The sequence below is a fragment of the Dermacentor albipictus genome, unplaced genomic scaffold (genome assembly GCF_038994185.2).
Source record: "Dermacentor albipictus isolate Rhodes 1998 colony unplaced genomic scaffold, USDA_Dalb.pri_finalv2 scaffold_18, whole genome shotgun sequence".
Taxonomy (NCBI): domain Eukaryota; kingdom Metazoa; phylum Arthropoda; class Arachnida; order Ixodida; family Ixodidae; genus Dermacentor; species Dermacentor albipictus.
This window is the reverse complement of record NW_027225572.1, coordinates 7,283,725-7,311,635: the sequence shown is the minus strand read 5'-3', so window position 1 is coordinate 7,311,635 and position 27,911 is coordinate 7,283,725. Positions and strand designations below refer to the sequence as shown.

The 27,911-nt window shown below is 49.0% G+C and overlaps 1 protein-coding gene across 16 annotated transcripts in view; it reads right to left on the bottom strand.

Annotated features, from left to right (window-relative positions):
* Positions 1-488: 488 nt before the first annotated feature.
* LOC135908735 (uncharacterized) overlaps positions 489-27,911 on the bottom strand; it is a 1,076,237-nt gene continuing 1,048,814 nt past the window's right edge. For 7 of the 16 annotated variants that reach the window (XM_070529145.1, XM_070529147.1, XM_070529154.1 and 4 more), the window contains one exon: positions 492-1,167. In XM_070529145.1, the coding sequence (XP_070385246.1) occupies positions 1,074-1,167 (94 nt within the window). In that variant the 3' untranslated portion in view covers positions 492-1,073. Of the gene's footprint in view, positions 1,168-27,911 lie in introns of all 16 variants that reach the window. The other 9 variants (XM_070529143.1, XM_070529144.1, XM_070529158.1 and 6 more) reach the window with 3 other exon arrangements.

The window sequence follows — 27,911 nt, the reverse complement described above, 5'->3', positions numbered from 1 at the left end:
ACGTATCCCTTTTTTGTGGATTAGTGAAATGTTTGCATTCTTCAGGATTTCTGGGACCCTTGACGTCAATAGATGTTTAGTAGCGAAAGATCATTAGTAGCGACCCACACCATGATACTGTGCAATTTACAACACTAAGTTATCTACAATGGGTAATTACATTAAATGCAGGCGAATTTAAAGTCTTCAAACAACACACACGACACAAGTGTGCACATGATTTTATATCACAAAGGGACTGGTTCAAGCGGGACAACAAATATTGCTGTTGAAGATGTAATGCAACTTTGTAGAATACACCGCTGCAGAGTAAGACAGATACACAGCATAAACAAGAGCCAAGGTTATGATCTGCTCGTGTTTTTATTGTTCATGCTGAGATCGTGTTCGTGTTGCCTGGGATTGCAAACTTCGTAGCGCTGCTTTGTAATTACGGTTTTGAAACTAGCCCCAACGCAACCAACATTCTAGGCAACTTCTGGATTGGAGTTTTGTTAGAATGAGAGTACTCAAAACTAAAATTCAGAGGATTGCGCCTACATGAAGCAATCAACCTGCACATTTTTTGGCTATGACTTTAAAGGAGGCGAACGAAAGACAACGCAAAAAAATTCATTTTTATTCATTTTCCTGTAATAATTTATTTTCAGCATCGTACCCATACCGTTATCATACTTGAGGTAACCTGAATTCTACAAAGTTTCAAATGCGCGTGCAATAAACCTTTAAGTGGTAGAGCTGTGCTTGTCACGACACTTGCTTGCGTTGTACAATGTTGCTTTCCTTTATACAGAGCGAAAGCACTCCATTTTTTCGTGCGCCACCATCTTCTTGCAGTATTGCTTTTTCCTTATTCTACCATTATCTGTGCGTATAAAGCATTGGGTCACATTTTATTGACTGGCTTATCCCTCCCCCGTGGCGTGCGCTCGGATACTGGACGCGCCTCTGTGAAGCGTGCCACTTCTGCGCTTCGGCCCATGTGGTGATATTTGGTGTCGCCACCGTTGTGTCACGTCGGTGTCGCCTAAGCAGCACTGTCAACGTGACGGAGGCCCTTCGTGATGAAGCCCTCAGAGCGAGTCGTCGGATGGGAGAAGGCAGCTGGGTGGACCACACTTCCATGCACGCCGAAAGTGGCGCGAATTCCGCAGCGGCAGGTTCAGCCTGGAAGGAAGCCAAGGGCTAAGCTCGCTTCAACGATGTTAACACGCTGCACTATGCGACCAACAATGCGGGTCGCGTAGGGTGCGGCTCAGCAGCCGCCTTGATCTGTGCACGTGGCGAGTGACTGGGCTGGAGGACAGCTCCATCAGACGCGCCCCACCCTCTCACGGTATTTTCTTGGCACTCGGAGGATCCCTAATGGTAAAATCTATACTCAAGTCGAATTATTCTTTCCTCTCTGTCTATACGGAAACAGACAGGCGGATCTGTGAAAGCTCCTTCTACAACTGTGCTAACTGAGCACACGCTCAGGAACCCCAAGTTCTTTTTGTGCGTTGACGGCGACTGCGAGAACGACAATCTAAGACAGGTCACAATGTCCTACGAAAGAAAATATTAAGTTTGTTCATAAGGAGAGTGATGTCCCGCCAACGAGCAGCCGATGCTAGCAAAAATGCGCTCGCGTGGATGGGAAGGAACATGAATCAGCGCACACGAAACGAGGTTGGTTTGATTTATACTCGAAGCGCTTGCATGATTAGGTGCAGCAAGTAACAAATTAAATGTCAGTTGGATAAAGGCATAAGCATTGTATGAAAACGTATGTATTTCTATACCCTTCCGACTCTTTCCTGGAGTATGATTGATTGTGCGCAACACGGGACAATAATGTGCTGCTGCAGTCAAAATAATTGACTGACTTAAGTATGCTGCAATTGTGAACGCGATGGGTAAGCCGGTTGAAGCATCTGTTGTTTTAATATATTGTATTTTGACAAACCGCCATGAGGCCACAGGATGTACGTGCGCGCAATATAAGATCAATTTCCGGGTATGGATGGTCAAGCGCACACGGCGAATTCCCAATGTTGTTCATGTTCCTCGCGGTAATACCATTTCGTCAACATGTAAGGTAAGATCATATTTGCCTTCTGAATCACAGACAAATATATTTTCTGCGCAACCTGTGGTTCTATGACAAGGCTAGATGTTTGGTCTTGTTCATTTAGCATATTGTTATGGGGATAAGAGGGAGTTCAAATGTATTTACGCGGTTTTACAAGGCCTCCACTGGCATGCAACATGGAAGACAGTGAGCGCGACATCAGCGAACGTTGTCGTCTTCTGTACTGCCCTAACCTTTGCCTCTGGAAGCGCTTCGTAACGTGACCCGCGGCGGCGAAGGCGCCGTCCCAGTGCTTGCTAGGCTGTCCGAGTGGTATCGCTTGAGGCAGGTGACGTGGACGATATTAGTGGAAGGTCGAGACTGAGTTGAATCGAGAGGCGTGATTTCCTATGTGAGGTCGGTCAGTTGGGCCAGAACACGGTATGGGTGAGAGTAAAGCTAAATAAACTTTTTGCAAAGTCAATTCGCCATGACAGCGTCCAGAGAAGGACCACATCGCCAGACTTGATGAGGGCATAGTGGTGGCGGGCATCACAAAAGTGTCGTTGCTGTTCCTGCGGAGCGTGAAGGCGCAGGCGGACACTATTTCGCGCCTCTACAGCTCTGAAGGTGGCATCAAGGGTTTATTGTGAAGATGTGTCAAGAACTGCGGAAAGGAGCGTATCCAATGGCAGCGTGGGGTTTCTTTCGCACAAGAGACAAAACAGAGAAAAAACGTCGAGCCACGTCGGATGGAAGTATAGGCAAATGTTACGAAGGGCCGAGGTGACGTCCCAGTCTATGATGGTCGGCAGAAACATACATAGCAATCCTGTATTTCATATTTCAAATCACAGTGTGAGGTCGTTGGTCTGAGGGGGGCATGCTGTTGTCAACCTGTGTTTTATAGCGCAGGCGCGCAAGAGGTCCTGAACAACCTTTGATATCAAATAGTGGCCCATGTTTGTGAGGAACTGTTGAGGAGCACCGTGGTGAAATATAACGTCTTCGAGGAGGAAGTCGGCAACGCCAGTTACGAAGCCGGTTGGGAGAGCCCGGGTGATCACGTACCGGGTCATGAAGTCGGTAGCGCCTGCTGTCCACTAATTTCCGCAGGCAGATATCGGTAAAGGGACAAGATGGTTAAGACCAACCCTAAAAAATTGCCCTGATGGTTCGTCAAAGGGTGAGAGGCAATCAGCTGGAAGTACTGCTGGTTCATTGTGGCGTTGGTATTGTTCGCAGGAACTGACGTAAAGGTAAATACCGGGTCAAAAGAAGCGATGCCGAACACAGTCATAAGTCCTAGAGACTCCGGGGTGACCTGCGGTAGAAACAATGTGTAGCCAAGCGAAAACAGTTTGCTGCACATGTGTGGCAAAATCAAGACCAGTTCAGGGCAGTGAGGGTGCATGTTGCAACGGTACAAGATGCCTGTCTGCAGCACAAACGTACGCAGAAAAGGAGAATATGTCTCAGAAGTCAGCCGAAGATTTGCGTCTCTCAAGTAGCGGTTGCGGCGTTGCCTATCTCCGATGTTCTGAAACGCAGTAAGCGACAGCGCGCAGGTATACTCGCAGCTGTCGAAAAGCTATCGTGGGTCTACTGGATGGCGTGACAAGCAATCAGCCTAGTCATGCAATCGACCACTCTTATGCACAACTGTGTATGATTATTCGTGGAGTCGTACAGCTCACCGAGCGAGACTTCCAGCAGGATCCTTCAGTGATGAAAGCCAGAGTAAAGCGTGATGGTCGGTGATAACTGAATAGCCGGCCGTACATCGAGTGGCGAAATTTACCCACTTCTCAAACGAGGCCAAGGCATTTGCGTTCAGTAAAGCGGTAATTGCGCTCTGCCTGGTACAGAAGAAGGCTAACGCAAGCTAAAGAGTTATAGCTCAGCGAGCTAGCGGCCGGCGTAGACGCCACTGTGCATGATGTGCCGTGCATGCGCACTAGCGTCCGCGCTGGCCCGCTGGGCCTGCTGGCTCGCTGAAGCTATAGCTCTCTAATTACACGGTCGTAACCTTGCTACTGCATAGCCAAAACAGCGCCGATTCCATCATTTCTGCCATCGGTGCGAACTTCAGTGGAGCGGTAATGTCAAAATTCGAGAGTACTGGTGGTGAATTGAGCCGAACGGTAAGCTCAGCGAACGGAGTAGGTTATTACGGCTACAGACAAAAAGCGCGTCTTTATCTAGATGTTCTGTGAGAGGACTTGGAACTTTCAGCGATATTGCGTATCAACCAGCGAAGCTATGAGCAGAGGACCACAAAGCTTCGAATGTCGTTGGCACAGGTCGGCACAGGGACATTCTTGACAGTGAGAAATTTCTCGAGATCGGGGCGGACGCCTGAAAAATTCACGAGGAGTCTCAGCACAGGAAGTAGCGGCCGGCCGAAGTCAGATTTTAAAGAATTGAGCAGAAGGGCAGCCTTGCGGAAAGCAGAAAGAACGAAAGACACTCGAGGTGCGTGGCAAAAGGGCCTGAAAAGAAAATACCGTCATCGAGATGGGCACAGGCAGATTGATCAATTAAGGCCGTGATGGAGAGGGTCCATTATACGCTCCATGTAGCCTCGCCATTGCAAAACACGAATGGGTTCACTTTAATTTGTTAGAGGCCATCAGCTATAATAAAAGAGATCTTCTCGCGGTCCATGTCGTAAATTGCAATCTGCTACTGCTCGGAGCGAAGGTCTATCGCAGAAAAATATATGGCACCATATAAATAATCGAGGGCGTCATCTATTCACGGCAATTGATAAATGTTCTTTTTTACAGCCAAAGCTGTATATGACTGACCTTCCATATTTTTTTCGGCATGTGGCAACACATACGGACTTAGGGATTTCAAACAAACCCATACACGGTGGCTTTCATTATTTGTGTCTGATCGCGTATAGGCGCAGTGCGGCGGCGCAGATGTCGAAATGCTGAACAGATTAGAACGTTCGCCGTGAAAAATAGAGTGACGTCAAGGTTATCGCAGCAAATAAGGAGGAAAGCTATCGACTCTAAATACAGCTGCGTTATCGATAGGGTGGACACGTATATTTCGTGCACCCAAAGAACAACATGGGTACGGGGAGCTCCGGAGGGAACAGCAACAAGAACGTAAACGGCGCTGGCGCGAAACGACCACCGACAAAGAACGTTCCCGCGATGCTGAGCGAAAACGACATTCACGAGCTCGCGCAACCATCGCACTCTGTGAAGTTGGAATGGCAGTAAAAGCACTTTGGTTTTCGTTTGAGAGCGTTGATTGTCGTCAGCTTGCGCTGCCATTCCATCTTCACAAAGTGGAATGGTAGTCATTTTTTGTTACTTTGTTGAGATCGTGCTAGCGGACGCAGAAGCGTCATATGTCATCCTTCTTTGCAATAAGCACCACCGAGGGAAGCCCAGGGACTATAACAAGGCTCAGTTATATCTCGGGTAAGCACCTTGTCGACCTCTTTCTGTACGGCATCGCGCTCAGAAGCGCAGACGCAGTAGGGCCGTCGGTGCATCAGGCTGGCGTCGCCTGTGTGTATCCAATGTTTAAAAATCAAGGTCGAATCAAGATGCGTCCGCATGGTGGACCGGAAGGTCACGGGCGATCAGTGCCGTGAAAAGTTCAAACAGTAGGATTGTAGGAACTGTTACGTCAAAACACCACAAAGGCGTTAATTGTACGTTATCCACTAGGCAAACACCCGCCCATGCATCAGCGCCTATACAGACGTCAACGCAGCGTGGACGCCGACACTTCACGGGTCCTAGAAAGGACACAACCCCACCATTACTTCACAGTCTTAGCTAAGCATGAAAGATGGTTCCCATCCAATGATACCAGACAACGATGGTGACCTGGGGGTCGCAGTTAGACGTTTGCCCCTAGGCAAACCATCACCATCCATCAGCACCTATCCAGAGGTCAACGCAGCAGGGACACCGATTGTAGAAGGGTCTGCAAAAGGCCACCAACCCCACCATTACCTCACAGTCAGAACTAAGGATCACAGCCTCCATCCAAGGCTACCAAACAGCGACGGCGACCCTGGATTCTGAGGTTGCGATCCTGCCGCATATCGATACCATTGGGATTCGGGGGCGGAATTTCTGAGGAGTGCCGCGACTATGGGCGTGGTATCGCAACGGAGTTGACGATTATCATTTGCTGCTGGGCAATCTTCCGATTCCCTGATGACTGTCCAGAGAAGACGATGGCATTAAAAGCGGAGACTTTTAGAGCAGGGGACAGAGGGTCCTGGTGGGAACTCGGATGTTTAATTTCCTCTGGCATGTAGTGGGCTCCCGTAACTTAAGCGGCCTAACTAAGCCAATAAGCTGTTGGAACATATCATTTACAAGCACATAATGTCCCAGCTAAGCCATAGGAATCTATTGCTTGATCAACAACATGGATTTAGACACAAAACGTTTCTTCAAATACAGTTTTGAACTTGTCACCTAACTTCATGACTCCTTGCATGATTTGCACTATATTGATGCCGTATTTGTAGATGTATCGAAAGCTTTCGCTGTACAGTGACAATACCAGGCGTGTAGCAGGGGTCAGTATTAGGGCTGCTTCTCTTTTTAATCTACAATTATGACACAGCTGACCACATAACTTGTATTATATGCCTTTTCGCTGACGTCTGTGTGATATTGCTAAGAGGATCTGCAGGAGCGAACGATGTTGAGAGACTGACGAAGAAGACGATCGCGGATAGTTGTGCACATGGGCTTCATCTTGTAAGCTTGTCTTCTGCCCATTGTATATAGCTTGTACACATATTGTCCAGCGTCTTTCCTCCCTCTAAAACTTTGCTGGAGAGTGCGGATTTTTCAAGTTTCAAGACGGATCTACGCAGCGCTCCTTGGCGGCATCTACGATGATAGCTTACGGCGGTGACGAGAATACTTCGAGCAGATCACCAACCGCGCCTCAACCATCTGCCGACAGCAGCCCCATCGTCTTCACACAACCGCGTGAACCAGCTACCTTTTTCGGCTCTGACATCAGCGACGTCAAAGTTTGGCTTCAACTGTGTGAATGGGTGAGCACTAGCATCAACTGGCACCCAACTCTGATGCTAGCGAACATCGTATTTTATCTCGCGGGCATGGCAAAAGTGTGGTTTATTAACCACGAACAGGAAATTACGAGTTGGAAGGTATGTAGGCAAAAGCTCATCGACCTGTTCGGCAAGCCCAACGGACAACGTTGTGCTGCGCCGTCGTGCTGCGGTGCAAGTCTGAGCTCGCACTTGAACCGAGTCCTGTGTGACGTACGACCAGGACGTGCTCCCGCTTTGTCGCAATGACGATGACACGATGCCGGAAACAGAAAAGGTGGCGCATATCCTCAAATATATCGTGGATGACGCGTTTACACTTCTGGTTTTCAAGAACTCATCCACGGTGCAAGACGTCTTCAATGAATCCCGACGCTAGGAAGAAGTAAAAGTCACCGCGTTACTCCGGGCTTCACAAGCCTTCCGAGCATGGCTTCGCCGTGTACCTGCGAGGACCTCCGTCTCCCACCCATTCCACCCGTTCCTGATACATCCGACAATACTCTGCGCATCATCCGCCACGAGATTTAAGTTGCCTCCTGAGTTCCCCTTCTTGTGCGTAACCCAGACGAGTCCCATGCAACCAGTTTCCTTATCCAAGCCGTTATGCGTCAAGAACTACCAAACGCAGGATTACAGACGCTTTGCCCCGTCAACGAACCTGACTACCACCTGCCCGCCGTACCTGATTTACGCAGACGTCCAGCCGTTCGTCATCATCATCAGAATTCGGCAAAATGGTGCACTTCCGATGACAGGCCCATCTGATTCTGTCGTGGACGCGGCAGACACATTTCCCGCCATTGTCGCAGTGCTTCGAACTCACAGCCTTGGCCGATCTATCGAAACATCCGACGTCCAGGTTGTAGTTCCCGAGTGCCAGTACACAATGTCGACGATAACGCTCCTCTATAATGGCCAGCACAATCAAATCGCTTTCCTTCGCATTCCCGAGACCTGTCCCGCTCACCTCTGCGCCATCGCTCTCCTTCTCCCTCTTACACCCACCGCTCATCGGAGAAAAGACTGGCGCAGCTCCGGGATGGGAGCCTACCACGACGATCCGACACGAAATTTCTCTGCTCACGCTACCTGGAAATCACAACCTCGTCAATGTAGACGCGGAGGGTATACCTATCATCGCACTGATTGACACTGGCGCCCAAATATCGCTCATGAACTGAAACCTCCGTATACACCTGAAGAAAGTTCTTCCCCTGCTCCGATAGCTGTAGTCCTCGTAGCCGATGGTGCGACTCCGGCTGTTGCTGGGTTGCGTAGCACCCGTGTCACTGTTACCGGGCGCCACTTTTCAGTTTTGTTTTGCGTCTTCCATCAGTGCCCACATGCCATCATCTTAGGACTTGACTTTATGTTGGCACATTCGACTCTAATTGACTGCTCTGCAAGAGTTATCCAGCTTGGCTTACCTAATGCTGTTGAGCATTCTGATCCTGCACCGAGTCAGCTGTGTTCCGCCGATTACATTCGTCTACCCCACCTAGCCGTGACGTACATCGACGGCTCTTCTCATCCCTCTGTGGACGATGCGATTACATCGCGTCGCCCGACGCTACCGTCCTCTGTTCGCAGAATGTCATCTTCCTGCACTTGGTCATCACAATAAAGAACAATGCCGCATGTCTCCCTATTGTGAAATTTGGTCTATGCCCTCAAATGATACCCCAGTGTACCTCTCTTGCAACACTAGCTCCAGCCTGTTTCCGTCTTAACTGAGCCTGTTTCACCGCCTCCTGCTGCTATTGATTCGAAACCCGCGATGGTAAATAATATAACGAAGATGATCGCCACTGACCTGCGCTTCGGGGCCTCCACATGTCGTGCCAGGTCATTTTTTTATTTCACTGACCGTCCACTGTGCCGAACAACAGTTCTCAAGCATCGTATTCACGCCGGCGATGCCAAACCCATACACCGATGTTCCTATCGTGTCTCCTACACTGAGCACCAAGTTATACAAAAGGAAGTTGAGAAAATGCTTCCCCGTGATGTCATCGAACCTTCGTCAAGCCCATGGGCATCTCCTGTCGTGCTCATTGGTAAAAAGGACATCAGCTGGCGCTTCTGTACCGACAACCGCAATCTTAACCAAGTAACAAAAAAGACGTGTGCCTCATCACCTCGAATAGATGACACCCTTCATTGTCTCAGTGGTTCCAAGTATTTGTCTTCGATAGACCTTTATCCGGGCATTGGAAGATTGCAGTTGACGACATGGATGGTGACAACGTGGCGTTTATCACAACTCATGTGCTCTATCAGTTTAAGGTGATGTCATTCGGGCTATGGAATGCTCCCGTCACATTCGAACGAATAATGGACGTCCTCCTTCACGGCTTAAAATGGTCAATCTGCTTCTGCTCCCTCGATGATGTCATTGTCTTTTCGCCGACTTTTGACGCACACCCCAAACATCTCTCGAGAGTTCTTTCAATGTTCCGCAAGGTAATCCTTCAGCTCATTTCAACGAAATGTCACTTTGGCCGCCGGCGACTTGCTGTGCTCGGACGACACCTCGTAGACTCTTCAGGTGTTGGTCCCAATCCAGAGAAACTTCGCGCACTCAAGGATTTTCCTGTACCCGCCTGCGAAACCGACGTACGAAGCTTTGTAGGCCTCTGCAGTTATTTCCGCTGATTCGTGCGAAATTTTGCTGACATCGCACGCCCTCTAACGGAACATAAGATGCGACTTTTGTCTGAGGTCTCGACCAAGCTAGGGAATTTGCTGAGCTGACGACGCGACTCACGTCACCACCAATATTCGGCCACTTTGTCGTGTCCGTCCCAAAGGAGGTTCGCACCGACTTCAGTGTCCACGGTATCGGGACTGTTTTGGCACAACAGCACAGCACTGTTGTGACCGCGTTATTGCGTACGTTCACCGTCTTCTGTCACGAGCCGAACGCAAGTACTCGATCACCGAACGTGACTGCGTCGCCCTCGTTTTCGCAGTAGGTAAATTTCGCCCCTACTTCACGGACGGCCTTTCGAGGTTATCGCCAATCAACACACCCTATGCTGGCTTTCATGTTTAAAAGATCTAGCTGGACGTCTCAGTCAGTGGGCTGTACGGCTCCAAGAGTACTCTTACTCAGTGGTGCATAAGACAGGCCGACTTCATGAGGACGCTGATTGCTTGTCACTTCATGCAGTAGACCCACCAGTGCAACCTGAGACCGGAGAGGCAACTTGCGTCCTCGCGCTTACCGCGTTTGGTGATATAGCCGATCAGCGACGAAACGACCTTTACCTGAGAGACACCATTCCGAGCCTGACGGACCAGCCTACTTCACCCTCTTCGCGTACGTTTGTGTGGCAAGATGACATATTGTACCGTTACAACAGGCATCCTGATGGCCCTGCACTGCTACTGGTCGTTCCCAAGCATATACGTGAGACTGTGCTCGCACAGTTAGTTGCATGATGTCCCAACCGCTGGTCACCTGGGAGGCTCAGAGACATATGACCGTGCTCGGCGTGGTTTCTCCTGGCCCGGTATTTACCGTTCCGTTTGCCGCCACGTCACCTCCTGTAAATCTTGTCAGCACCACATAAAAACCAGCAGCCCTACCAGCTGGCGGTCTTGAGCCCATTGGTATACCATCTTCGACATTTTTTCAAGTTGCGTTTGACCTCCTTCACCTTTTTTCTCTATCACTTAGTAGGAATAAATCGACAGTACTTGCTACAGACTACGGACTAGAACACCCGGTACCCGATCACGCGCCCTCTCCCTACCACTTGTGCAAGCGACGTCGCTGACGTCCTTCTCGACGCAGTGATAATTCACCACGGCGCTCCCTGACAGCTCTTTAACGAACGGGGCCGCAACTTTCTCCCACAGGTTGTCCAGGCCATCATGCACGCCTGCGCTACAAAGCAAAGGCTTACAACGGCGTATCACCCTCAGATCTACGGCCTCAAAGAGCGGCCTAATAGAACTACCAGAGAAATGCTCACTGTGTACGTTTCCACCGATCACCATGACTGGGATGGCACTCTGCCGTACGCCACATTCACCTAAAATACGCCCCGCCATGATTCTGCTGGCTTCTCTCCATTTTTCTGTTGTATGGACGAGACCCTATACTACCGTTTGACATGATCCTCCGAACCGTTCTCGATGCAACGTCAGAAAGTGCCCGAGATGCCATATTGTTAGGGTTGGCGTCTGGCACCACGTGTTGAAAGGAATTTGAACCGACCATCTCTCACCCTGCCTCGTCGAAATGAGGCGTGACTTTGCCTGTAATTGTTGGCGTTCCGCTCCACGTGCAGAAAGAAATTTCTCTCACCCCACCTACTTCCACCAGGCCTCGTCGAAATGAAGCGTGACTTTCTAATTCGCCATGACCATTTCGAGGGTCTGCCTGTCTGCCGGAAGCCCCGCAGTGTACAGGCCTCTTTTGTGTGTATATGTGTCTGTGGGTTTACGAGTTCAGAGAAACCCTTTTCTCGAATTCGACCCAGAGGAGAACTTCCACGAACCCGCAACGCGCAGAAGAGGCGGACAGGCGTCTACAATTCTAGGAGGCGGAACGACTTCTTCCTTTCAGTGGCTCGGTATAACCAGAGGAGGAGGGGCTCTGTTTCTGTGCCGGTCACGTGACGTCGACGGAAGCAAGATCCCGCCCACGATTGTAGAGAGCCTAATCAAGGGGCTCTGAAATTTACTTTTGAACACTTCATGCTCTTATCATTTTCTTTCATCTACCTTTGAATAAACCGTGCAAGTTTCGCACTACAAAAAAGTATCACCATTGCTTGGACGCCATGGTCTACCGGATGCCTGCAACCCGCCAACAACGTCACGATACCCAATAAGTAACGTCGGTCGAGCTCCGATAGGCAGCCGCCGCTACTACTCGGCAGCGGTACGATACGCTACCCTGGAGTACGCAACAAACTGACAGGCCGCGATTGGGATACAGAACCCTGGAGACGCCAACTTGGACGACAACTACGAGATTGTAGCCTCTTCGTCCTGGCGACAACGTTCGGTAGGAAGGTGTCTGGATTCATGACTGCATATGGTGAGTGCACGGCTTTTCTTCACTGAGATGCACTTGGCTTTACGTATGTTTTGGAAAGTACATTACAGTGATTTTTCTTTAACCGTTTACGGAAGTTTGAGTACGTCGAACTTGTATAGAGTGAAGATTTAGCAGCACTAAGGGCAGCCATGTACTTGAAGGCACTTAAGAAGCCGGAATTGTTGAGCTTGCCCAAAGAGTTCGGCCTCCAAACTGCCGAATCAAAGAGAAAGCCGGAGATCATTGAGGCGATCGAAGCAATCGGGGCCGACGACGATGAACTGAAGGAATGCCTAGAGAGAATCGCAGAGAAAGATGAGGAGCGTAAGCGCCTAGAGAAAGTTGAAGAGCGTAAGCGCCTAGAAAAAGAGGGAAAGGAAGAGCGTAAGCGTCTAGATGAAGAAGTGGAGCGCGAGCGGGCAGCACATGAGGTCAAAGAAGAGCGTGAGCGGGCAGCACGTGAGGCCAAAGAATAGTGCGACCTCGAAATGAAGCGCCTAGAGATTGAGCGCTTGAAACTCAAAATTCTGAAAGACCTTGCCCACAGGCACGTGAAATCGAGCGCAGAATGACAGACTTGATGGCACCCTAAGGCCTAAGAGGGGACATAGGTCTTTTTCTGGTACAGTTTGAGCGCACGTGTGAGAAGGCAAAACTCGCGAGAAACACGTGGCCGCAACGCTTGCTTACGGTACTGCCACGTGAGGTAGCTGATATTATCGCCCGCATGGGGAAAGAAGAAGCAGATGACTTCGATGAAGTCACAGCTAATCTGCGCAAAAAGTATAGATTATCAGCGGAAGCATTCAGGCGAAAGTTCAGAGAAGTCGAGAAGACCAAAAGTGAGTCATATTCAGATTTTGCATACACCTTGGAGGTAAACCTGAAGGAATGGCTCAGAGAAAAGGGTGCACTCGGTGATGCCGAAAAGACAATACAGCGCGTTGCTTTAGAACAGTTCTACTGCTGGCTGCCAGTAAACATCAAGCATTGTGTTCAGGATAGGCCAGGCGTAGACACTATCACGAGAGCGGCCAATCTCGCTGAGGAGTACGTGACCCGCTGTGCGTTCGAAGGCAACGAAGCTCCTAAGAAGGAGGTGACTAAATACAGAACCGACAAGCCAGAGCGTTCGTCGAAGTCAAATCAGTGTAAATCAAAGGAAATGTCAGATTCACTGAAAATTAGTGACGAGAACAGCAAGGAAAGGGAGGGGTCATCCGAACAGAGGGCAGAAAGGCAAACAAAAAAGGCTTTCGAGGCCCAGCAACCAATAGTTTGCTACAACTGCCAGCAAACGGGGCAAAACTCCGTGGGATGCCAAAATCCCAAACTAGTGTTGATGTCACTAACTAGTAACGAGGAAAATCTGAAATTGCTAGAACCATACATTCGAGACCTCGTGGTAAACGACAAACTGTGTAGGGTGCTTCTCGACTCGGCAGCCACAAAGGACGTAGTGCACCCGTCGTACGTAGACGAAGGCCAGTTCACGGGAGAATGTGCTTGGATAAGGCAATCCGTGGAATCCTCCAGTGTTTTTCTCCCTGTGGCCAAGATTCGTATCGAAGGCCCTTTTGGAGAACTGCACACTGAAGCTGCCGTCACGGCACAACTGCTATCTCAGTATCCATATTTGTTTTCTAAGAAATCTGAGGATTTATTGCGATGCACAAGGATCGGGTGTTGTGAAGGGATAGGGCAAGCCTTAACTCGTTCCGAGGCAAGCGAGCTCGCGGCCAAGGCAGCGTATGAGTGTCCATTGGTCGAGGAAAGAGGTCTGACAGCTCAATCATCAACCACTACTTAACAGGACAGCCCTAGAGGGGATAATGCGGAAAGTACACCAGCTAATGATGGGCTCGGGAAAGCAGCAGAGCCTAAAATGTCTCGCGAGGCAGAATGCAGACAAAGGTTATTGAAAATAAGCCCTGCCACGTTGATTGCGGAGCAGGAAAAAGATTGCACCCTGCGTATCCTAAAGCCGGACGCTAAAGAAGGTGTGGCCAAACGGAACGTGAAGTTCCTCAAGAGGGCAGGCGTCCTCCATAGAAAGTACACCAGTCGAAAGAGAGTGCAATTGGACCAAACCTCGTGTTGCTGCATCCGTATCGTGAGCAGCTCCTGCACCTGGTTCACGGGGGCTTTTGGACAGGGCATCTGGGCATTCGTAAAACAAAGGACTGCTTATTGCAGGAATTTTACTGGCCCGGCTGCTTTCCAGAAGTAGAAGCATTTGTAAGAAGCTGCGACACATTCTAACGCATAGGCAAGCCCGGAGATTACGCTAAAGCGCGAATGAGACTTGTTTCCATTATGACGGAGCCATTTCTCTGGCTCATAATAGCTACAGTGGGACCACTTCCCACAACGCAGTCTGGCTATCGACTTATTCTTACAGCACTATGCCCCGCATCGACATTTCCCGAGGCAGTGCCTCTCAAAGAACTAAGCTCGGTGGAGATCGTCAACGCACTTTTATCTCTCTTCGCGCAAGTGGGGTTTCCCGCAGAAGGGAGCCTGGAACCGGCACTGCGGTAGCGATGCCCTTCACGTGGTTATCACTGCTTTAGCAAGTCATTGGAATACTATCTACACAAAGTTCTGGAGGTAATTGGAAATATGCTGCCCTTTCTCGCAAGGACGAACCGGACAACTTCACCGCGGCAATCTTCGACGCTGATCAATCGACGTGCACTGCCGCTGGTTGCGGCGAATGTGCAACGCCAGCTTACGAACAGTGGCTCGACTGCAACCTTATCATCTGGCTACAAATGCCGAGGACAGTCACTGGCACAGTGGGGCGTGGAACCGGCACTGCGGAAGCGATGCTCTTCACGTGGTTATCACTGCTTTGGTAGGCTGGTAATTACAACTTTTCATCTCATTCTTTCCTTTATGTCTTGCCGGTTCCACGCCCAATACTGTTTGAATGCGTGTTGTCGAATTCTAGACCTGAAAGGATGTCACGTCATCCCTCGAGTTTTCGCTTGCTGTGACGTTTCTCATTTTATGTATTTTTTTACTTATCGTGAGTGGTGACGTCGAACTAGATCTGGGACCCTTGTTTGAGGCGTCACTTATTCAGCTTCTGGAGGGCCAAAAAGTAATTACGGAGAAGCTTACAGCTATCGAGGAAGCACAGACACAGCCGACGCTTACCATAAGTGACTTCGGCTCCCGAACCCAGTCTTTAGAATCGAAGTTTCAGTGCCTTGATGAATAAACGGCCTCAGTCCGAGAATGGAAAAATGAAAATGAAAGACAACAAGTACTGCAGTCCCTTCTGTCCAAAAATGACGACCTCGAGTACCGCAGCCGACGCTGCAATCTAGTCTTTTACGGAATGGACGACAAGAAGGTTCACGAGTCTAGTGAAGAATCCGAAGGTCATGTCCGCAATGTTTGTCAGAGTAAACTGGAAATACAGTCTCTAATTATCGAATGGGCTCATAGACTTGGAATGTTTCAGCCAGGAAAATGCCGTCCTTTGATTGCTAATTTCACCATGTTTAAAGAAAAGCAACAGATTCTGAGCAACGCTAAAAAGCTTAATGGAAGTAACGTCAGCGTTTCGGAGGACTTTTCCATAACGGTAAGGATGAAACGAAAATTTTTATGCCAAGTCCCGAAAGAAAGAAGGCGACAAAGTGAGCCTTCGATATGATACTCTGTTCATGAATGGGCAGAAGTATGTGTATGACGATGGTGTGAAGCAAGTAGCACCGCTGACTTGACCATCCCAAAAAAATGACGCAGGGCTTTGCTTTTTTCTGGTCCACTGCAGATGTATTAAAAATAAGGTAGATAATTTTAATTCTTTGACTGAAACGGTCAAGCCGACTGTTATCTTGGGGACTGAGTCATGGTTAGATGACGACATTGCTGACAATGAAGTATTTCCTGACGGTTTCACCGCCCATAGAAAGGACAGAAATTATCACGGTGGAGGCGTGTTCATTTTAGTAGATAGCAGTCTTTCGTCAAGCACGGTCAAAGTTAACGTAGGCGCTTGTGATGCGCTGTTCTGCAGGCTGATACTACCTAATAACAAAGCCTTGCTTGCGGGCAATTTTTACCGGCCACCGGGCTCCCCTGTGAGCGCACTGTTACAGCTTGCGAAAGTACTTGAAACACTGCAGACAGAAACGTTTGTAATCGGTGGTGATTTTAACTTGCCTTCCCTCGATTGGCGCCAACAGTCTAATATTATCACCTAAGCAGATAGCTGTAGTCAAGAAATGAAAAACCTAATCGACCTTATTGCGCTTCGCCAAATGGGGTGGGAACCAACACGTGGTGAAAGTATTTTAGGTTTAATTCTGACAAATCTACCTGAACTAGTTTTCTTTAGTGTTGTCGTACCTGGTATGAGCGATCACAGCGCTGTGGTGTGCGAGAAGCATATTAGTTATGTAAAAATAGCAACTGGTCCTAATAGGCGGGTTTTCAACTTTCAGAAGGCTAATGTGGCCGATATCTATCTAACCGTTTTTAAAACACAAGCTGAAACTGAAAGTGTAGCTCATCTGTGGACAATATTGAAACAAAAATGCTAAAACTAAAGCATCAGTCTGTTCTTTCCTGGGTGTTAACCCCAAGGTGCGCTAAAAGTAAACCCTGGTTTGCAGAACTGTTGTACAGAGTAACACACAAAAGGCAGAGATGCTATCGCAATTTTCGAGACGTGCCTACAAAAGAGAATAAAAGAAAATTGCAGGATATATCTTGTGAAGTGAAAGTTGCTACTCGTAATGCAAAGCATTCTTATTCCGGCTCTATGCACTTTAGAATAAAACAACATCGCAAAGAATTTTAGAAGCATGGTAAAACAAATGATAAGGACAAGGTAACTGTTCCGTCGTTGGTCGTTGGCGGTAACACTGTCCATGACGACATTACCAAGGCCGAAAATTTTAATCAATACTTCAGCTCTGTCTTCACCCCAGTGGTCAGAACTGATTGGAAGACACAGGAAGATCGAAGCTAAATAGGTGAGATGGATACCATTAACTTTTCCGCACATGGCATTGAGGTGTTATTGCTGGGATTAAATGCGTCCAAGGCCTGTGGCCCTGACGACCTGCCAAACAGACTTCTCCAACTCTGTGCAACATCAGTCGCACCATATTTAAAGATAATTTATGACAAATCTCTAGAAGAGTCGTGTCTTCCGGACGAGTGTGAAGTTGGGAGTGTTGTGCCGATCTATAAGTCGGGGGCACGCAGTGAAGTAGCGAATTACTGGCCAGTGTCCTTGACATGTGCTTTTTGCAAGCTTTTAGAGCATATTTTCTACACTACAATTGTAGCGCATATTAATGAGCATTGTCTATTTACTCCAGCTCAGCATGGGTTTCAAAAAGGCCTTTCCTGCGTTAGACAATTAACAGAATTTACACACTACCTTCCGGAATCAATCGATCATCGACTCTCAGTAGACTGTGCTTTCTTGGACTTCCAGAAGGCATTTGACACTGTACCGCATGCTTACTTAATTGAAAAACTTGGAGCTTATAACATACATCCGCAGGTTATTTCTTGGATAAGGGGCTCAATCTCAAATCGCAAGCGTCACGTATGGTGTACCTCAAGGATCTGTCTTGGGTCCACTGTTATTTTTATTATACATAAATGATATAACCGATGGTATCCAGTCTCAGGTGCGTTTCTTCGTGGATGATTGTGTGCTATACAGGGACGTAAAATGCGTTGATGATGTGGCTGTTCTCCACCAAGATCTAGACAAAATCAACGAGTGGTGTGTAAAGTGGCATATGAAGTTAAATGAAAAAGAAACTGTGTACATGACATTTACCAGAGAAAAGTATCCACACATGAGCAGTTATAATCTGAAGAGCATACCTTTAAAACAAGTATCAGATTGCAAATACCTACGTGTTTATTCTACATCTTCGCTAAGGGGGCAGAAACACGTTGATTACGTTGCAGCCAAAGCTGGGATAGTGTTGGGCTTTTTGCGTCGGAATGTGAGAACTTTTCCTGTACCCACTGAAGAATTATTGTACAAAACCAATGTTAGACCCCTTCTTGAATATGCCTGCACAGACTGGGACCCTCCAGCAAAGCGAGACAATGATAAATTGGAAAGGATTCAAAATTTGGCGGCCCGGTTTGTGTCAGGCAATTACCGCAGGACTACTGGGGCGGAAAGTATAAAAGAAACACTGAATTGGGAGCATTTAGATAATTGTCGACGTATGTTGCGATTGAAATTCTTTCATGCTGTTTACCATGGTCGTGTCGGGATTGAAAACACAAAATATTTGCTTGCACCTCACTATGTCTCAGACAGAGTCGATCACATGTTCAAGGTACGGGAAATCGCAAGCAAGACTGATTTATTTCGATTGTCTTTCTTTCCTAGAACAATCCGCGAATGGGACTAATTGCCGTCATACATTGCCTTTGTTATGTCTAATGATGTTTTCTTTTCTGTTAGCATAACCGCGTTTAAGTTTGTGCCAATGACATCTGTATTTTGTGACTGATTGTGATTATTTTTATTAGTTTTGTGACTGACACTGTATGTATTTCTTTATTTTTGTGTATATCCTCCCGCATTGTGTTGCCTGTTAATGCGCTGTGGGTAATAAAGTAAATAAATAAATAAATCCAGTGATATCAAGGATCCCTCTTTCAGGCGCACTGACCTCGGCGTTTCTGGAAAGGTGTGGTATTAAAATTATTCATAGCTCAGTGTACCACCCGCAGTCAAACGCGGTAGAGAAAGTCCACTCAGCCGTGAAACGGCTTTTGCGAGCCCTTTGTTGTGAGCACAAAGCCGATTGGAAGAGTTGCTTGCCTGCAGCAATGTTCGCAATTCGAACTGCAACGCACGAATCAAAAGGTTTTTCACGTTCAGAGCTCGTTTACGGACGCTGCCTTCACTCCCCTTTTCGCATTGTTCGAGAAGCCTGGGAAGGCCGGGCAGACGATCCTTCGGTTGTGGCATACGTGCTAGAGCTGTTGGACCGTCTGCACAGTTCTCAGGAATTAGCAGGGCAGGAAGTAAGTAAGGCTCGCACGCGACGCTTTGAGGTTGGGGAAAAGGTAATGATCCTGAAACCCTCATTGAAAAGCAAACTAGAGGTTCAATGGGAAGAACCGGGTGACATAATTCAGAAATTATCTGAAACAAACTACGTAATCACGGTACTGGGAAAACGAAAGACACCCCCCCCCCAAGTGTATCATCGCAATCTACTTAAACCCTACCAGCAGAGGGAAGCCATTGTGAACATGTCCCTTAACCAACCGGAGGAGATGCCTGTCGACTTTCCAGAGTTAACAGCAGTGACGGAGGCAAAAGACATTCTCGAGACCAGTAACAAGTTAGTAGAACAGGCGGAGTTGAATCCCAATCAAAGGGTCGAACTGAAGGAACTCGTGTTTGAATTTAAAGACGTATTTTGAGACACACCGGACAGGACCACTGCGATAATTCATGACATCGAGTTAACCTCATCGGACTTAGTTCGTTCGAAAGCTTATCGCGTTTCGCTTCGTCAACGTGAAGTCATGACTGCTGAAATAAACAAGAGCTAGGTGTAATCGAGCCCGGAGAGGGTGATTATACCTCGCCTCTTATCTTAGTTGAGGTGCCAGGAAAGGAGCCGCGACCATGTATCGACTACCGCAGGCTCAATTTAATCACGAAGGACCAGACTTATCCAATACCGCATATCGAGGAAAGGCTTGAGAAAGTGTGGACCACTGCGATAATTCATGACATCGAGTTAACCTCATCGGACTTAGTTCGTTCGAAAGCTTATCGCGTTTCGCTTCGTCAACGTGAAGTCATGACTGCTGAAATAAACAAGAGCTAGGTGTAATCGAGCCCGGAGAGGGTGATTATACCTCGCCTCTTATCTTAGTTGAGGTGCCAGGAAAGGAGCCGCGACCATGTATCGACTACCGCAGGCTCAATTTAATCACGAAGGACCAGACTTATCCAATACCGCATATCGAGGAAAGGCTTGAGAAAGTGTGCAGAGCTAATTTCATCTCTACGCTCGATTTAGTCAGAGGGTATTGGCAGGTTCCGTTGACCGAGAGGGCAAGCCGCCTTGCGGCGTTTATTTCCCGGATGGGAACCTTTCGTCCGAAAGTCCTGAGCTTTGAATTGAAGAATGCGCCATATTGCTTCTCTAGCCTTATGGACCAGCTGCTACGAGGAATGGAGGACTTTGCACTTCCGTATGTCTATGACATAGCAATCTTTTCTTCACCATGGGCCGACCATATGCACCACCTGCGAACCGTGCTGTGTCGTCTACGAGAGGCCAACTTAAGTGCTAAGGCTCCCAAATGCCAATAAGGGCGCGCGGATGTAGCTTATTTAGGTCATGTAATAGGGCAAGGCCATCGTCGGCCTTCCGAGGTTAAGCTGACCGCCATAGACAACTTCCAGCAACCACGCACCAGGCGGGGCATCAGATAAGTCCTTGACTTGGCAGGTTATTACCAAAGAATATCCCCCGGTATTCCGAGATTGCGAGTCCTTTAACGGATGCTCTCAGAAAAACAGAACCACAAACGGTCAAGTAGTATGACGCAAAAGAAAAGGCTTTTAGTATGCTTAAGAACGCACTAACGAGTCAGTCAGTGCTGAACTCGCCCGACTGCTCTAAGCGATTCATTCTTCGGTGTGATGCCAGCGACAGAGGTATGGGGGTGGTGCTCTGTCGAAAGAGAGGTGACGAGAACGAACACCCTGTACTGTACGCCAGTAGAAAGCTTTCAGTTCGTGAGGAAGCATACATGCATCAGAAAAGAATGCGCCAGAGCAGTATGGGCGGTGCAGAAGCTAGCTTGCTATATTGCTGGTTCAAAGTTCACCATAGAGACTGACGCCTGTCCCCTCACATGGCTGCCGTCCATGTCTACGAAAAACGGTCGTCTTTTGCGCTGGAGCTTGGCTCTTCAACAGTACAGCTTCGATATTCGCCACAAGAAGGGTGAGCTCAACAGCAATGCCGACGGTTTGAGTCCTTGCCCCTAAGTAACGAAAGCCTGATGCCCATCCGGGTTTCCATGGCATTTTTTCGTTCGTTCATACGTTTTTCCGAATTCATACGTTTTTGCGAAGTGAAGCCGATTGTTAACTGATTTTAATAACCATGTCTTAACGCTTTCAAGAAATGGCTGCTTTTAGTGTTCAGGGGGGGGGGGGGGAGGACGGGCGTAGGGAATGGAACAAGTGAAGCGGGTTTTCTTTTTTTTTAAGCCGGGTGTGTCTTGGGGGAGGGTGGCCTTGTGCTCGCTGCTTTGTGGTTGCGGGTCCGTCACTGATCTGGGGTGATTGCTTGCGTACGTAGGAAATAAAAAGTTGCGAGACCTGCTTGCAAAACCAATTTCACCGGACCGGACCAGGGAAAAAAGTCATAACAGCGCCACTAGGACTGAGGACCACTCCCAGGAATCTACCTCCTACGAACTAAAGCTTCGTCACCTCTAAGGGGAATTCTGCTAATGAAACGCCGATCTCTCATACAGCGGCTGCTTGGCCCCTACACGTCGGGATCTTCCTCCCCCGCGGGAGATGCTGTTAGGGTTCACGTCTGGTACCACGTGTTCAAAGGAATTTCAACCGACCATCTCTCACCCTGCCTCGTCGAAATGAGGCGTGACTTTGCCTGTTATTGTTGGCGTCCCGCTCCACGTGCAGAAAGAAATTTCTCTCACCCGACCTACTTGCACCAGGCCTCGTCGAAATGAAGCGTGACTTTCTAATTCGCCATGACCATTTCGAGGGTCTGCCTGTCGGCCGGAAGTCCCGCAGTGTACAGGCCAGTTTTGTGTGTGTATGTGTGTGTGCGTTTACGAGTTTAGAGAGACCCTTTTCTCGAATTGGACCTAGAGGAGAACTTCCACGAACCCGCAACGCGCAGGAGAGGAGGACAGGCGTCTACAATTCTAGGAGGCGGGACAACCTCGTCCTTTCAATGGCTCGGTATAACCAGAGGAGGAGGGGCTCTCTTTCTGTGCCGGTCGCGTGACGTCGACGGAAGCGATTCCGCCCACGATTGTAGAGAGCCTATTTAAGGGGCTCCGAAATGTACTTTTGAACACTTCATGCTCTTATCATTTTCTTTCATCTACCTTTGAATAAACCGTGCAAGTTTCGCACTAGAAAAACGTCTCGCCCTTGCTTGGTCGCCATGGTCTACCGGATGCCTGCAGCCCGCCGACAATGCCACGCTACCCAATAAGTAACGTCGGTGGAGCTTTGATAGGCAGGCGCCACTACTACTCCGCAACAGTATGATACGCTACCCTGGAGTACGCAACAATATCTACAGCGGCCGAGGCACGTGAGATTGCACGGCTGTGTCTGACCTCTTCCCAAGAAGACCAACCACTCATATATGACGCTAGTCACCGCGATGTCCACTTTAACCCTGGTGACATCGCGCTTCCTTGGAAATTAGCACGGCCAGTTGGTCATTGCGATTACCCGATTTCACCGTATTCAGGCCCATACCTTGTCTTTGCTCAAATGACTGACGTGGTATACGAGTTACAACCTCTCGATAACTCCACACTGCGTTCCTCCTGTGACACCGTTCTTGTCGCTCGACTAAAGCGATATGACTTAAACCTACCAAGCGCCGGGACAGCACCTTCGCCGCCGGGGGTCATGCTACGAGGCGCTGCCGGAGCGAGCCATGATGACAGGACTGACGAAGACAACGGTCGCCTATAGTAGTGCACATGGGACCATTTTGTATGCCTCTCTTCTGTCCGTTGTATATAGCTTGTATATATACTGTGAACAGTATTTTGTCCCGGTAACAATATACAGACAATTAACTAGCCCTCCTGACGTAATGCTCCAGCAGGCGGATATAACCGGCTTACAGGAGTACTGCATATTGTGGCGATTGGAGACAAACATCTCCGTCATCGACAAGACAAAGTTGATGACGTTTTCTCCGCTCACGATTACATCCTCCGAATACCTGTTGAATTGTGGACAACATAATTGCGAATACTAACTCATTTAAGCATCTGGGTGTGCACTTCTCGTCTTAGGTAACGTGGAAGGTTCACATAGAGCATATAACAGATAAATCGTTTTAAATAATTCATCTGTTAAAGCGTCGTTTGTCGGCTGCTAATGCTAAAATGAAGCTCCATGCCCACACAACATTATTTAGGTCAGACCTTCGACATTTCATTCAGACCTTCGTTCATTTTTCGGATTTGTGGGGTAGTATCAACGGTACATTCCGAATTACTCGCAAATGGCAAGTCCATTACCGGACGCCCTCTGAAAGGGAGCACCAAGTAGCGTACACTGTAATAAGGACCAAGAGAACGCTTTCCAAAGCTTGAAAACGCGATTGGTTTCTCGTCCTGTGCTTCACGCGTCAGACACCACAAATGAATTCCTAGTTCAATGCGACGCAAGCGGCAGAGGTATTTGCGTGGAACTTAGGTCGGGGACCATAACGAGGAGCATCCTATCCCCTATGCCAGCCGTAAACTAAATGTAAGAGAGGAAGCCTACAGCGCTTCAGAGAAGGAATGCGCTTGTTTAGTTTGGGCCGCCCAGAAGTTGTCATGTTACTTGTACGGAGCGAAGTTCATCTTCGAGGCCGACCACAGTCCCCTGACGTGGCTCAATCAGATGTCACACAAAAATGGCCGCTTGCTCCGATGGAGCCTCAATCTCCAAGAGTACAACTTTTCCGTTAGATATAAGAAGGGAAAGTTTCATAGCAATGCGAATGGTTAGAGCAGGCTCATTTGAATTCTGCGTTTAATGGTCCCACCTAAATATTAGGGTTACCATTTGTTGAGCTAAAAGATCCCCTCACATTTAGCAGGATTCCCTCCATGATTGCTGAATTTGTCAGCACGAAATTGCTTCAACATTTGGCACAGTCAAATGCAGCATTTTGGGTTTCTGCACTTATGTTTTCTTTGAAACCTAGCGGGTCTAAAGTGAGATCCAGGGTACGTCATCTCGGCGCAGAGCCTAGTTGTGGGGTTCGTTTTGCAGTTGCCTGTCCTTGTTGGATATTTTGGGGTGGTGACATCATTGCACAAGTGGTCGCTGCGAGCCAAGGCATCACCTTCTCGCCACCAGCTGTTCGCCTCCTGCCCGGCGGTTGTCAGCGCTAGACAGTCAAGCTTTTCCGGGCCATGGAGGCGCTGTTAAGAATGGCCCTCCTGAGGTGCAAGTTTTGCCAGCCAGTTGCGACAGCGGCGTCAACTTTTCCTGGAATGCTAGCGCGAACCTCTAGCCACGGCGTCACTTAGTCGAATGTGCATGGAGAACAATACGCGTGCTCTCGACCCTCCGTCGCTGGATCCAAGATGAGTTCGATGAAGCCTGAACCCGCCACCACTGACCTGGTCTGCTGTGAAAAGGGAGTTCCCGAGGGAACGTTGTTCGAGGCCCCTTGCCACGCGCCGTTCAAGAGGCGAGACAATGGGCAACCGGCGGCCGCACTGCGGTGGTCCGGTCGGGGAATAAAAGGCGCCTTTCCTGACGTAAGCCCCTAGTTCTACGAAGTCTGTCTGACGTCGGTTGAGGACAATGAACCTGTGTGGAAGTGTGTGTGTGTAATCCCTCGCGCAGAGAGGCGACTCGTTTACGGTGACTGGTCGAACGTTTACCTCACCTTGGGATTGAGGGAGGACCTAGTGTTTATAAACCGCTTTTGTGCGGCCGCTCAATGTACTCTCTCTCGCAGTCATTCTAGGCTGATGAACTGCAACGTCCTTATGTAGATACTGTAAATAAACCCATATTCCTCGTTCTCGATGTGAGGCAGTCCTTCCCTTCAACAACATCCTCAGCGTGGATAAGTGGGACGACGGCATGGGCCAGCTACCATCTAAGTGATGCCTTACTCCAATCTTGACAAATGGTAACGAACGGTGGGATTGAGTCCCCAATCCTGACAATATGTATGATAACCGCCGACCCATGAGCACTTACGCCCCTCGACAACTACAATCTCCCGTGCCACCAGACGAAACTCCTGTTCTCTACCATGCTCATCGTTCCCCAGCACCACGCGGCCATTCCATCTCACGGATGAGACGCCTGCCAAGTCCTCTACCTCAGGGAAACTAAGTGTCGCAGTTCCCGAAGCGACAACTACGTCCCCTTCAATATGCCAAAGACCTCGAAATACCCCCTGCCACGTCATTGAGGTATACGTCGAAGGGATTCAAACATTCCCACTGGTCGATACGGGCGCAGCAATTTCGGCGTTACGCGCAGGATTTTGCCGACGAATGGGAAAAGTATTGAAGCCACTTTCCGGAGTATATTTGAGTACTGCGAGTGCACAGCCTGTCGAACCATTGCGAGCCTGCACTGCACGTGTTGCGATCGAGGAGTCGCTTCATGTCATTGAATTCGTTGTGCTGCCATTCCACTCCGACGATGTTAACGTAGGCTGGGATTTCCTTTCGACAAACAATGCCATGATTGAGTGAGCCCCTGCCGAGGTGGAATTGTATTTTCTTGCCGATGCAGCCATGGACCAAGATCCTGTGACGTCTACCAAAATGCTTGTGGCCGAAGTTACTGATATCCCTCCTCAGTCAGCCGCCGTCGTCTTCACATCTTGCGCATCAGTACGTGATGGAACCGTGCAATACACGCCAGGTGACGTCTTCGTCTGTCGCCCTTCCCTTCTGTTGCCCTTTGCCGTCAACGCCCTCAGTGTTGGCCATGGTGTCATCTGTGTCTGCAAGGTGCGTTTTCTGCCGATTACTTTGCATCGCAGAGAGTGCCTCGGTTACGTGCAAACTGTGGATGCTTCAATGATCTTCGATGCTCCAAACGACGCGCATTCGACGTCCCTCGCCGCCCTCGACAGTGCCAATGGACGGCCGTTGGAGTGCTTCCATCCGTAAATCTCCGGTGATATGACAACCAAACAACGCGCGCAACTTAACAGCTTGCTACGCGAATGTACCGCCTCCTTCAACTGCCATCAACATTATCTCGGCCGCACCAGCACAGTATTGCATAGCATCGACACCGGTTCACACGCCCCACCCCGGCAGCATCCTTACCGTGTTTCGGCTTCTGAAGGGCGTGTCATCGACGAACAAGTGAGCGATATGCTTGGGCGTGGCATGATTCAGCCATCTCATAGCCCGTGGGCGTCACCAATCGTCCTCGTAAAAAAAGAAAGACGGTTCTATTCGCTTCCGCGTAGAGAAGAGACGCCTTAACAAAAGACGTATATCCCCTACCGCGCATAGACGATGCTCTTCACTGTTCGCAAGGTGCCGAGTTCTTTTCCTCTTTGGATTTGCGGTCTGGATATTGGCAAGTTCCTATGGCAGAAGCTGACCGCTCGAAAACCACCTTTGTCACACCAAACGGAATATACGAATGTCCTGTCATTCGGTCTATGTAAAGCACCCGCTACTTTCGAGCGTATGATGGACAGCATCTTGCGTGGGCTCAAGTGGCACACGTGTTTGTGCTACCTAGATGATGTTGTCTTCTCCCCTGATTTCCCGACTCACTTCCATTGAATAAGAGATGTATTAAGCCGCGTTACTAAGGCTGGCCTGCAGCTTAACATATGAATTGCTTCTTTGCTGCGTGTAAGATTACCATCTTAGGCCACGTCGTATCCAAAGAAGGTGTGCTTCCGTATCCTGCAAAACTCCGTGCAGGTGCGGAGTTCCCCAAACCCACCAACCTGAAGACACTACGCAGTTTCGTCGGCCTCTGCTCTTATTTTCGCCGCTTTGTAAAGAACTTCGCTATGATCATCGTCCCTTTGAATCAACTGCTGGCTGGAGATAACGCCCTATCCACCTGGTCAAAAGCATGCGATGACGCGTTCACGAACCTACCCTATCTGCTCACCTCTCCTCCTATTTTGCGACATTTTGACCCCGCTGCCCCAACTAAGGTCCTTACAGATGCTAGTGGAATCGGCCTTGGGGCGGTTCTTGGTCAACCCAAACGTGGTTCTGAGGAATACGTCGTTGCTTCTGCTAGCCACACGCTGACAAAGTCGGAGCTAAAGTACCTTGTTACAGAAAAGGAGTGTTTAGCCATACTTTGGGCCCTTACAAAATTTCGACCTCACTTATACGGGCACCAATTTTATGTACTAACGGACCACCATTCGCTGTGCTGGCTGTCCTTACTTAAAGACCCCTCTGGCCGCCTCGCACGCTGGGCGCTCCATTTGCAAGAGTACGACATCCGGGTCGTGTACCGCTCTGGATGCAAGCATACCGATGCCGACGCTCTCTCCCGCTCGCCCATTTCACCTGACGCACACAGCCATTGCCCACTCAACTTTGTCCTGTCAGCACTTGCCATCGATGACATGTGCTCGGAGCAGAGCAAATACCCGTGCATTTCTTCGCTTTTGGAGTTTCTCGCTGATCTTGCCACTGTTACAGCATCTAGGACGCTACGGCGGCAGGCGCATCACTTTGTTGTTCGCGACCAACTGCTCTACCGTCGCAACTGTCTCCCCGAGGGTCGGCAATGGCTCCTCGTAATACCGCGTCATCATCGGGCTGATTTACGCGCAGTTTCACACGGATCCCCAAAGTCCACACTGTGGCGTGGTAAAGACCTACACCCACCTTAGGCTACGATATTACTAGCCTGGCATGTACATGTTCGTTCGCAAGTACGTCCGCTGCTACCTTGAGTGCCAGCGCTGAATGTCGGTCCCTACTTCCACTACCGCACCTTTGCA